The 12852-nt window shown below is 45.7% G+C and overlaps 1 protein-coding gene across 1 annotated transcript in view; it reads right to left on the minus strand.

The window, feature by feature from the left end:
• The window catches only part of MCTP2 (multiple C2 and transmembrane domain containing 2), a 106464-nt gene that overhangs the window by 62583 nt on the left and 31029 nt on the right, over positions 1 to 12852 (minus strand). The window contains exons 8-9 of the mRNA XM_090263627.1: positions 8336 to 8500; positions 6023 to 6153 (exon numbers count right to left, since the gene is read on the minus strand). Of these exons, the coding sequence (XP_090119753.1) occupies positions 6023 to 6153; positions 8336 to 8500 (296 nt within the window). The remainder of the gene's footprint in view (positions 1 to 6022; positions 6154 to 8335; positions 8501 to 12852) is intronic.

Consider the following 12852-nt stretch of genomic DNA (forward strand, 5'->3'; position numbering starts at 1 on the left):
GTCTATTTTGTAGATAAAAGAGCCTGATAAACAACAGCTTGGGGGTTTCAGTACAAACTGAATGGAATTTGCAATCTCAGTTAATGAATCAGTGAATTCAGCCAAAACATTCTATTAACTTCTCAGGGACTCGAAGGAGCAAACTACAGGATGGGTCTGCACCATGGTCTTTGCTGCAACTACTCAACCCTCCGCATGGACCACGAAAGTGGTAAAAGACAGCAGAAAAGAATGAACAGCTGCTGCTTTCCAATAAAACTTTATTCGCAAAACAGGGAGCCATCTGGACGTGGCCCATGGGCCCTCGTTGGCTGATGCCTACCCTAGAAAAATGCTAATAATTTAGCTGTACTGCATGACACCAACGGAAGTATTTTAAAAATTTACAACATTAGTTGCTGACAGAATAAACACACTGATAAAGGTATCAGAGATACTGACCTAAGAATTTTTTTTAAATAACTTTTAACTCACCACAGCCCAAGAAATTCTGGCCAACCTATTCAAATACGTGTATGTGCATAAAAAAATGATCAAGCAATAAAACTTAATGAAATCGTTCTTCTACCTGAAAGATCGATGTGGAAACCGCATACTCAGAGCATTACATTAAAAAAAAAAATAAAAAAGTGATTCATTAGCACTGGCAAATGAAGTGTGTCCAGTGGCATCGGTGTGAGTTCACACGCAAGCGGCGTGACCATGTCTGACCATCATTCAGGAGGTGTACACACGGGACCTTAGGTGACCGGGAAATTTCGTTCCAAAGTCAGATCTTAGAATATTGAGTCAATAACAGCTCCGCCATGATAACAAGCTTTACATTATAGGAAGAAAAAAAATAGAGTCACCAATGAGTCTGCGCCTAGACAGGAGCTGCCATGGTTCATCTGTAGCAGCCGGCAGCCGGGGGCGCGGTGACGTCACTCCTGCTCTGCAGTCTTGCCTGGTGACGCCGCCCACCCCTCCCATTCCATTCAAAAGTCTTAGAATGTGTCCCCCTTCTCTCTAGGCTTTTGCCCAGGCTCTCTCACGTTGCCACAAAGTTCTTCTCCAACCTCCTCGTTGGGCTAATGGCCTCCCATCAAACAGGTCTCAGTGTGTCCACCTCTTTTCTTCCAGAAAGTTGACTCTTGCCACCCCCGAGCCACTGCCTGCTTAATCGTGTGGCCCAAAAATGACTAAAGGCTGATCTAAACCCCTACCATTTCCCAGGAACCCCTCAGCACTTTGCAAGCTACCTGATCCACGGTGGACCCTATTCAACGAACAAACAGAAAATTAAATGCCAGTGGCGTAACAAAAGTCAAAATCACCAAATCATAAAGTCCGTGTTTTTTGTTAACCAACAAAATCTTCGGCAGGCCCTAGTTCCTCCCCTGTATAAGGAAGGAATAGAAAGACAGATTTTCACTAGGCTCCTCCCAGACAGAAAAATCCACCGTTCTATTCGCCTGAAGAAAACAAGGCTAAATTGCTTTTTTCCCCTCTGCAACGGGCATATATTAAAGACATCCTCTGCAGCCAACAGGCAGTTAATGTGCTGATATAGCATTGTTTCTGACCTCCTGTTCATGTCTTTCTCCATTAATCCCACAGCATTTTAATGTTTTAATTCAACACATAATTTAACCATATCAGTCAGCTCAACCTGCTCAAGTTTCCCTTGCCATGATAGCTTTTAACCTCTTATTCATTACCATAATTCTGTTTTATATTACAGACCGGTCAGCTTTTCACTTAAATGCAAGGGGCAGAAAAGAGTGCCGTAGTTTTAAAAGCTGTAAATCTCAGAGGCCGAGGAAGGGGGTGAGCAGGAAGAAAACGGGGAATGTGTCAAGCGCGGCTGTAAAAGCAGATCAACGACGTGGGAGGCAATTTGTCCACCGAAATATGCCAGCCCTGATTTCCCCCGGCACCGGAGTCGCTAATAAACCGGCAGAGAGTCAGAGCCCGGCTTGCAGGCACCGTGGGCGGCTGAGGGTGCGGCCGGGGGAGGATGGGCTTCAGCATTCTCCTTACGTTTTCCAAGCTAAATTAAGAGCTCAAGATTCTATGACAAGTTATTCTCTGTACGTTGATACGTAACGTACGCATTCAGAAAATGATCTGGTTAGTTTGAAACGGGACAGCGTTACAACGGGAGGGTCTATCATCTCTTTTCTTGCCATTTTGTTTTAAAAGTTGAGGCAGGTTAAACTCAGCTTCGGTTCTAACTCCCCCTAAAACTTCACTCGCTCTGGACCGCTGATGGACTCTGGGATCAAAGGCGGTCGTTCTTTTTTTTTCGTTGCCTATGAATAAATCTCATTTCAGGGGAACTTCCCAGGCTCCTTCGCCTCACCAGCGACCAACACCGCCCTCCCCGGGAGTCACTTGAGGCTCAGGGGAAGCCTGCAGGTGCACCACCGCACGACAGGGTTCCAGACAGCTCCGCGTGGCTCAGGAGAGCCCAGAGGGAGCTGGGCGACTGGCAGACCCGTGGTTTCATCGTCCCCACGCTAGCAGCCCACCGAGGCCAATGCGATTTCTCTGGACACACCCGCCCGGCACCCCAGCTTCTTATTCAGCGCTACACACCCCAGGATTGTTCAGATTCCTTTACACTGTCCCATCCCTCAGCCAACAAATGTCCACGTCCCCATGTCCTTGGAGCAACCCACCGCTCACTTCTACAAAATAAATGGAAACTGTACTGTTTTTGAAAAAACAAAAAAATACAGTGATCCCTCACTTATCACAGGTATTACGTTCTAGACGCCCGACGCGATAGGTGAAAATCGACGAAGTAGGACCCTTACATTTATTTTAGTATTTACTGTACAGTACCGCAACATCCCGCGATATAGCGGAAAATCCATGATCAATAATTAAATATAATATTTTTAAAAATCCCGCGAGACAGTGAGGCTGCGATAAGGGAACCGCGATATTATATGCTGAATTTTACTCATCATGTTTCATGTACTTAGACTGCATAGTTTGAGTCGCAAATGTTGTAACTGTAGTTGCCATACAGAAAAATCTCAAGATCAATAGCAAATTATCTACCATAGTCAGTGCTCAAGAAGCCCTGAGGATCCCATCAACAGCGTTGCCGGTCATCGTGATGACCCTGTGAGTTGGCCAGCGGCCCCACTGCACAGATAGGGGACCAGATGCCACAAGCAAGTTCATTGCCCAAGGTCACCGAGCTACGAAGGCTACGGCTCCCAGCGAGCCCAGGATGTCCCGCTCAAAGGCTGGTGTTCCTTCCTTCGTGTCAAGGCGCCTACAAGGGGAAGCTGTACTGACAGGGATTTCCTCAGCGAGGCCATCAGAGTTTTAAATTACTAGCATCGGGGTGTCATTCAAACACAAACTTGGGGGCAGAGAGGCCTGAGGAGGCGCACAGGACTCACACACACTGTCAGAGGGACTCCGGGTGCAAAAAGGCATTTCCCAACGTTTGGGAGATCGAATCACTGAGCCTCAGAATGACGACGACAACGGAAATAAAATGAGAAAAAGTGCGAACTCTGCAGGAGGAAGGAAGCAATAAGGGACCAGGTCGGTGGTGTGCACAGGGTAGCACAATCCCTCCCTAACCAGCAGGGTCAGTATGTATTTTAGGCTCCGGCTCTCCCACCTGCAAGTTCGCTGCCGGGTAACACTGTGTAACCGGCTCCCAAGAGACGCTTTTGTTATCTTTTGTGCCGCAGAAGAGGAAAAAGGAAAAGGATACCAAAAAAAAAGCTGTGAAATCCATGAAGAGAAAGAACAGCGTGGCCACTGGGGCAGGTACACATCCAAGTTACAAACAGGAAATGGCTAAAATAATAAATAAAGCCCCAAATGACAAAACACGGAATGAAAGGGACATCTTAAATTAGTTTTTGTGTCTGTGAAGAAAGTTAACACTTGTCGGGAAAAGCGTTTCCTATTACGGGGGGCGAGGGGGGCATGAGAGCACAATGACATGTGCAGGACGGGGCGTCCATTACTCACTGTGCCTACGAAAATAACGCGCGGGCCATTCATCACGGGAGGCCCCCATTCCCACTGTTCAGATAGCGCTTCGGGACACAGAGTTCTCCGCGTCTGCACATTGATGGAACTTATCCTGGCTGCATGGGCCAGCGTGAGGTTTCTGATCCCTCCACTCGGGGTGTTGGCAGGGTACTGGTATGTCACGGTGGTGACAACCGTCAGAGGCAGTGACAAGTGCCTCAGGGGTCTCTGTTACCCTGAGTCGGTAGAGGAGGGGGAGATGGGACCAGACCAGACGTCTGACCAGCTGAGCTGGGAAAGGCTGGGCCACACTCAGACCTTCTGCATGAGCCAGAGCGTGTGGCGGGACCCACCTCAGTGTGCGTCACAGAGGTGGGATGGGTGATGGAGCAGGAAGAGCGAACAGTTTGGGCACCTGTCACCGTGCTAAGTATTTTACATAGAAAAAGCACTGCACAAGGTATTGGGTCCGTGGGGGCTCAGACCAGTTCTGCCTCTAAATTCTCTGCTGATGGAAAAAAACAAATTCACTTTCCTGGGTCTGTGTATTTGCTTGTCTGCAAAATGAAGAGATTATACTAGATGAGTGGATTTTGGTCTTTAGTTGTCCACAATAAAACTCTTCCTGCCAAGGGAACCCCAGATGCTCTGGCTCCAGGGAAGAATTTTAGGAGACCCCCCCCTTAATCTCCAAGGGGTGACCCCAAGGCATCTCCCTGAAATCAGGGTACGGAGAACTTGGTTTGACAAAGATGACCAACATTTGCCGAAAGCCCTTTCAATGCTGAGTTTCTGCGTTTAAGATTTGTGAACAAATACTGAAGGGTAAGTAGGTTCACCAGGGCGATGACTTGGTCACTTACATAAATGTCTTATCACTATGTGGTACCCCAGGGCGACCACTTTGTAAGTGATATAAATGTTTCATCACTACACCGTACCCCTGAAACTAACATATATAATAGTGTATGTCAACTGTAATGGAAAACTAAAATTATTTTTCAAAATAATTTGTGGAAAAATCATATGCATATGAGATAAGCAAAAGGCAGCAAATGGGTGGAAAAGAACTTGGAGTTGAAGAAACGTGGAATCTGGACGCTGGCACCCACTGCCCTGCGGCCCGGGTCGCCTGTGAGGGTCCTGCAGTCCCCCGCCCTGTCTGTAAAAGGGGGACAGTGCCACTAACAGGCAGGCTGTTGGAAGATCAGAGCTGGCGACGCTTCCGCCAGCATCACCCCCACGCTGACTATGCATCAGCCATGGCACGGGTGCGATCGCCCTTCGTTGTGCAGCGGGGTCCCTCTCTGTATCGCGGTTCCCTTATCGCGGCCTCACTGTCTCGCAGGATTTTTAAAAATATTATATTTAATTCTTTATTGCGGGTTTTTCGCTAGATCGCGGGATGTTGCGGTACTGTACAGTAAATACTAAAATAAACGTAAGGTTCCTACTTCGCGGATTGTCACCTATCGCGGGGGCGTCTAGAACGCAATACCCGTGATACGTGAGGGATGACTGTACTGTTATTTCCACCCTGCAAGGAAGCTATGTCACGTATTGAATCAATTAAGCTGAGAGAGTTCCAAAAGAAGAAAAGAAAACAGCCCTGGCCTCAACAGACTGCCTTACGGTTTGCCACAAGGTTCACCCAGAACATTTTCCCGCCTCTTGGGGACACTGGGTGTCGTGTTTTTGCTAAATTATACCGTGGGTCACTAACTAGCAAAACCACAATTAGGGTGGATACAGGCCATGTATGTAAATATTTCCCAAATAGCCTGACACGGTGCGTTATCTTTCTTTACGGGATTCCTGACACAGACGACTTACTCTCTTCTGTTTTCAACACTACAGAGCGGTATTTACTAATTTAAAAGAAACAAACAACAAAAACCTTTCCCCGGCTAGGGTCCAGCTTACCCCTGGCTCCCTGGGGAGGGGGCATGAGGTCTGACCCGACGCCCAGCAGAGAAAGAGCAGCCGCACGGCCCCTCCCCCCCCCGCCCCCGAGAAAACAGAGCGAACTCACGTGCCCAACCGCTCCCCGTGCTTTTTGCCGTCCTTTCCCCAGACTTCAATGTCCAAGATGCCCATCCTGTCAGAGAAGTAGTGAAAGTCAAACTCTTCCCGCCACTGCGGATTTGCACTCTTACACAGTGTCTAGAAAACATGCAGTTACAGGATTTATTTTCTTCAAAATGCCATTCGTTGCGACAGCAGCTACACATTCATTGCATTTCTCAACGGCAGGGGGTCGCGAGGGTGTCCCTGTCTGTCCCTTACAAAGTCGAACTCTCCCTTTTGGAAGGAAAGGGACTTGGAGGTTTGGGGAACTGGGACAACATCACCCCTCTTCTAGCTGACCCCCAGATTCAATAATTTATCCACCAAGTCAGAAAGAATACTGTTAGCCCACAAGAGACCATAACTTTATACACACACGTCCATACGGCATACCTCAATGGGCATTTTAGATAGTGCTTCAGTCTCACAGCAAATACTATTAATTGGTTAATCAAATCGTTTTTATTGGCCCAGTCATTCAGCACTGGCTTAAGAACTACATAAATTCACAGTTCGGGGTCTTGATTAAACCTGTCGGATGCATGACACAAGAAACCCTTAACTTGTACATGGCTGTCTATTTTTAAATACCAGTTCACTGACCCCCCAGTCACTAGAGTGAGAGAAAGACTAGAATATTCCAAACCGCAGCCACATTTAAAAACAAACAAGCGTGGTTTGAAAACGCTACCACTGTGCTGTTGTGTTTCCCCGAGAGTCATTCCAAACTGCCTGTGTGTCTGAGTCCCTGGTGGGGACGTTCATTTCTGTTGTCTCATTTGCAGAGAGATTCAATGTGTGACTGAACAGGGAGCATAAATGATGGTCAGGCCCGAACGCCAGAGAGGCCACTCTTAAATCTCAGCGCCCGCGATGATGTCACAGACGCCCAGACAGGGCGAGTCAGGCCTCAGCTGCCGCCAGCGGCGCACGGCACAGCGCATAAGCTGGTTTTCACTTTGGACTTAACAGAGCAGATCATGGAATTTAGAAACCATGAAGAAGTGGAAAAAAAACCCTATCAGACCACAAATTAAATGCAATATCTCTCCAGGGGGAATGTAGCAGCTATTGGACTAATTCTGCACTTCGCCTCCGTCCGAAGGGCCAAGTGTGCCTAGTGATGATTAATTCTCCTGTAAATCCTCCACCCGTCCTTAGCTGGCTAAGGGAATCCGAGCGGGGACTCCCTGGTTACATGCCCGGGGAAGTTCGGCCTCACACGATCGGGGTAAAACACTTATCTGCCTATTTCTGCCATACCTCGCTGTCAGTTTTTCACATTTAAAAAAAAAAATAAACGATTTGTCAACATGAACTTTGATTCTCTAGCCCCTGCGCTGGGGTAGGTGACATTTACTGTTTGATTTTGCACTGGGACATGTGCCGCAGAGACGGCCTCTAGCCGCCCCAAATCATTTTTGCAACGTGTCTGCATCTGTTATGTCTTCTATGTGGGGCAGCCGAATGGCAAACATCCTCGGGTCGATTTTCAAAATCTCCCCCTGATGTTTTTTTCTTATGTGGCTTTTGGCAAGTGGCTCCTCTCTCAAGGACCCCAGCTCCCTCCATCCATAAAACACAGAAAACATTCTGTCTGACAGTTATGCAAAACTAATTAATTACCATGGCCTGGAGACGATAGGCTTTTGAAATAAAAACCACACCAAATTACTAAGATTGAAAACTAAATGGAATTGGGATCAACAAAATAAGAATGACTGATTTTTAAAAACAGTTAAAAATGTCATTATTTTTATTTAAAACATATCACTTTTAAAACTTTTTTTTTTTTTAATCAGAGCAAAACCCAGCAGCACTCAAACTGTATTTGTGTGTGTGTAAATACTAACAAGAGAAAGAAAACTATGTAACCTGGAAAATATTTTAGTTGTCACAATCACCGTCACCCAAATATAACATATACGACTGTTTTTGGTTAGACTCCGAGAACAGTGAGTTATCATTTTCCTGCATTCTATGAAATAGCTTTGCTTATTTTCAGAACAAAAATCACGCATTCAAATCTATTGCTTAATAAACTTTCCCTCGCTCTAGTTACTGGATGAAAATAAACTATATTCAGCAATGAAAGACCCGTATTAATTGAAATTGACTGCATCTATACAATCTTTTATGAAATGATCCTAATACAGTTCAGAGGGTTAAAAATAAATTACTTCCATTTTTATGAAATGGAGAGTGGGAAAACATTTTTAACGTTATTTTATTTTATTTTTAGAAGTATCGTTCTCCTTGAGGAATTGACAGAACTTACCTTGCTTTTATACCTCTGATCTCCCAGTTTTAACAGGACGAACATCTCTGCCATGTTTCCTCCCGAGACATTTTTCCCTTCCAACAAGGTTATACTGATAATCCCATTCCAGAGCTGGTTCTTTCTCAAGGCCTCTGAGAGTCGTAGGCTCCGTATCAGGGAAGACTACAGCCAAAAATAAAGACGGGAGATCAACTTGCTGATAATTCTCAAGTGCAACCTGGGTGATCACAGGCACTTCAGCTTGCGATATTTGATTACAAAGAGCACTCCCTGCCTGGTGGAAGTGTTACCCCCTCTCCACTGGTTATGCAAACCTGCGATCACAGTAATGGGGTTCCTTCTCTGGAGCGGGACTTGTGCTGATCTAGGGAAGGGTGACTGTGAGCAACCCCGGCATTTGGCATGGGCCTGTCCTCCCACCCGGCTCTGGGGTAGGAATCCTTCACCTGGGCCTTTGGCTATTCTCATAGTAGGAGGGGAACAAAGGCATTCTGGGAAACAGAGATACATGCAAGAAGGCATTGCTTTGCAAGGAAACAGAATAGCTCTGGGCATACAGAAATAATGGTTTTGAGTTTATCCTTCACACCTGAATCTGCCCCCACTTCCCTTTATTCCTTGGGCTCCTGCTAAAAAGCTCATGCCGTGGCAAAATTCACAACTCCAGACAGAGCCTGCACCCAGCCAGCCACACGAGCTATGCGGCTCCGGGGGAGGGAAGGACGTGTAAAGGACTTAGCATAGTGCCTGGAACCCAGTCCGGGTCAGTAACTGTCAACTTAATTTTTTTTTTCCTTTTCTAAATTATGTTACCCCTCCCCACGCACACACACCTTAAACAGAATATAGACAAAGGCAAACAGCCCCTATTACTAAGTCATAAAGAGGACAAGCACATTTTATTTTTAATTTCCATTATGCCAATTTTAAAATAGAGACAAAAATTTAATAATATACGAAATCTCCATGGAACTTATTCAACGGTTTGCCAATCTTCTTTCATCTGACCTGTCACTATCTTCTCCCAGCTGAAATACTGGAAAGCAAAGGCCGTATCTGGTTTTACAGAAGCACCATGCTAAGATCATGCTCCGCAAAGAGTAGCCAGAACTCCCTTACGCTCGTTAAATACCCAGAACATATTTACGTTTCCCTGGCGGTCTCGACAACGTCTTTTTATGGTTATTTTGTCTGAGTGAGGAGCCCGATGTGACGCACACGCTGCATTTAGTCGGCGGAGTTCATTTCTGTTCTCCGCTCAATACGTGGGACGGCGCGAGCACAGACGCTTGATTTGAAGGCGAAATAAATGGACTGGAGAATGTAAATGGCACCGAGTATCATAGTAAAGCAATGAATTTCTAACACTCTATATTCTTCCTGTCATCTGCTCAATATATCTTCAGGACCGTTTAGACACCAATTTGCTCGGACACCAGTGAGTCCCAATCTATCACCACAAATGGTACATCAGTCCCATATTAATTATCTACCAGCTTACCTCATGCAACGCACGTCACTCCGCCACTCTGAATAAACGGTGCGGCAGGGCCACACCAAGCCTTCAGCTGGTCATTTTATAGTCACCTTCAACACTGAAGGAAATCTATACTCCCGAACTTCATACACATGCCACTTTTCCCTTAAAATGCACACACACACACACACACACACACACACACACAGGGCCTTTGGAGGTGTTGAGACAGAAAAGGGAAGGAAGATAAGGAAAAAATTAATTTTAAAAAGAAGAAAAAACCCTCTTCTCTGGAAAACATAAACATTCTTTCGTAACTTCTATCTGCCGTCGGGCTGTGGACTGGATATACTCCGTAACGGAAGTTTATGAAATAGCTCATGTTAAGCAATTTCCTACTTGTTAACAACAACACACCCTGTCACAGTATATAGACTAGACATACATGTGTATAAATGTGTATGTGTTTCCACAGCTATATGCTTCCACAGAGATACACTTAATACATTCTAGAGTTTTTTAAGCGCACAGGCTGAAAACGTCTACTTTTAAAAAGAAAATGAGATTTTGATTCATAGATCCTGCTGCAATTTCCTTTTTTAAGTTTTTTTTCTCCTTAAAGTTTGACTTGCCAACCAACAAGTTAATGCATGACCTGTCCCATGGCCATGCTTCAAAGTCCCGACAGATATATTCCTCCCTAAACACTGCAACTATTTCAAAATCCTTTTTATAAAAAAGGGAGTAATGTCCACAAGAGATCAAAGGCCATCCTCCAGTCTGGCAATTGCCTAAGAAAAATGGCACTGCTTCCATGAAATATGCCCTAAAATAATTTTGTGGCCCGGTCTGTCCTAATTTCAAATTGGATGTTTATCTTGGAAAGGCTTCTATCTAACTCGTCCATAAAAGAGCCCCACTTGTGAGCTCTGTGAACGCGGGATCCAAAGCTGGTCATTACGGGGGCCGAGAGATAGGTTCCATATGGTGGAACAGCATGGGAGGGCGAGACGGCCGCCTCCACCAGGCGCGGCTTGGCTGGCGCTCCTGATCTATCCACGGACACTCGTTGCATTACACCGCAACATCTGGATTATTGCTTGTAATGTCCCTGGGAAATATCCTCTTCCCATCAAAGCCTTTATCTATTGCAGGCGGACTTTGAACGTTTTCGTTTTTAACACAGTCATGTTTGATGTGACGGACCGGCCCTCTGCTGTCCAAGATTTATTGCCTCCTTAGTAAAGGCAGGACAGGAAAAGAGAAGGATGCATTGCACAACCCACAGATAGAAAAGCACCGAAGACCTTTATTCTGCTTCTTTCACCCTCAAAACTTCTGCCAAGACCCCTATAAGGTTATGTCCGAAGAAAGTTTCATCTGCCAGCGACGTATTCTGGGATATGTGCACAGGCTTTTTAAAAATGCTCCTTAATTAATTTAACACTTGTCCCCCACCCTGGAGAGTTGGGACGAGGCTTAAGAGCAGAGTCTGGCCATCCCGTGCAAGCTCTGATGCAGGGCCGGGCTCTCAAATTCTTCTGGGGACTTCCAACACTCCCTTTTCCCCCACAATAAATCGACTCCTCTGCACTCACTTGGTGAGCTCCACAGCTCGGCTCGGGTCTTCCTGTCTGGGCCTGAGCCTGTAAGGGAGATTTGTCATCTTAATGCAGCTTGGAATGTGAAAGGAGAAAAGGAAATGACCCTTCAAAGCAGAAGTGCACCCCACCTGAGCTGACACAAACACCCAGAGATAGAGCAAAGTTTCTGGGTCCTGACCCTAATTTCTCAGCAGACATAACGGATAAAATATAGTGCATCGGGGTTTTGTTATGTTTCTCCTTCCTCCCCAAGGAGCAGAACCTTTTACTATTTCTGTGTTGATTCATTCATGGGCTTGCTCTCCCTCAGCATCCCTCCCCGGCTCCACCCCCCCAAATCTACAGCGATCTTCTAAACAAAGTGAGTTCCATCTGAAACACACACGTTAGTTATTACCAGTGAAAACACGGTGGGATATTTAACTTAGAAGCACACTGCATTTCATAAAAATGCATCCGCTTCAAAACCATTAACGTCCTTCCGGGTCGTGCAAATGTCCCAGATAAGAGCGGAGTGAAAGGACAGGGTGGGCTGGAAGGATAAGCTGAGGGGCTGCAGCTCACTTCCCACGGGCAGGGCATCCTTAGGAGTTTCTGATCGAGGAACGGACTCTCAAAACAGCGAATGGATTGCCATGCCTGGGATCCTAGCCTGACCACTATCATGGGGTAATTATTCTAAAGCATCCCTTGGGTGTAATAAAATACTAAAAAAAAAAAAAAAATTTATCATAACAATTTAAAACGGGGACAGTGAGAAGATATTTTCACAAGAGTCTTCAGGTAGGACATACCTAGTAGGCGCCAAATACTCTATGGGTACTTTTTATAGCATCTCAGTTATGGAAACAGAAAGTGGACACCCCCCCCCCCCAATGTCGCCCATGCATCTTATTTTGATTCCCATTCGTTCTTTTTTCTATGTCGTTGTAAAAATGCAGGGAGTCACTGAAAACACATGCATGAAAAAAAAAATTAACTTTGTAAGTAAAGCAAGACAGCAACTATGTCGGCACTACTTAGCAAAGCTGAGGGAGAGGCTTGGGTCCATAAAAGGTTCCCCTGAAATATTCCTTTCAAGCGTTTGCAACATGTAAAACTACTGCTCATTGTCAACAGTCTTTACAGCGTGACATGAGAAAACCCATACGTCCCTGCTGCAGGCTCCCAGCAAACCTCCCACCGGCAGGGCCTTCTATCTTCTGAAGAGGATCCTGCAGGCATAAATTCCCCTGGAACTACACTAAAATCTCTGCGGAAGAACAGAAAGGAAGCCTTTTAAATGCCCCACGTGGACACGGAAGATGAGATTTATATCTGCAGATGAAGAACACAGTCCCGAGGCTAAGACTAATCTGTGTGTACAGAGCTATTAGCTATAAAAGTTTTATATTCGGTTTAATATTTGTTTTTAATTATGAGGGAATATTGCC

Source organism: Furipterus horrens, unplaced genomic scaffold (assembly GCF_987537825.1).
Source record: "Furipterus horrens unplaced genomic scaffold, mFurHor1.1.pri manual_scaffold_16, whole genome shotgun sequence".
Taxonomy (NCBI): domain Eukaryota; kingdom Metazoa; phylum Chordata; class Mammalia; order Chiroptera; family Furipteridae; genus Furipterus; species Furipterus horrens.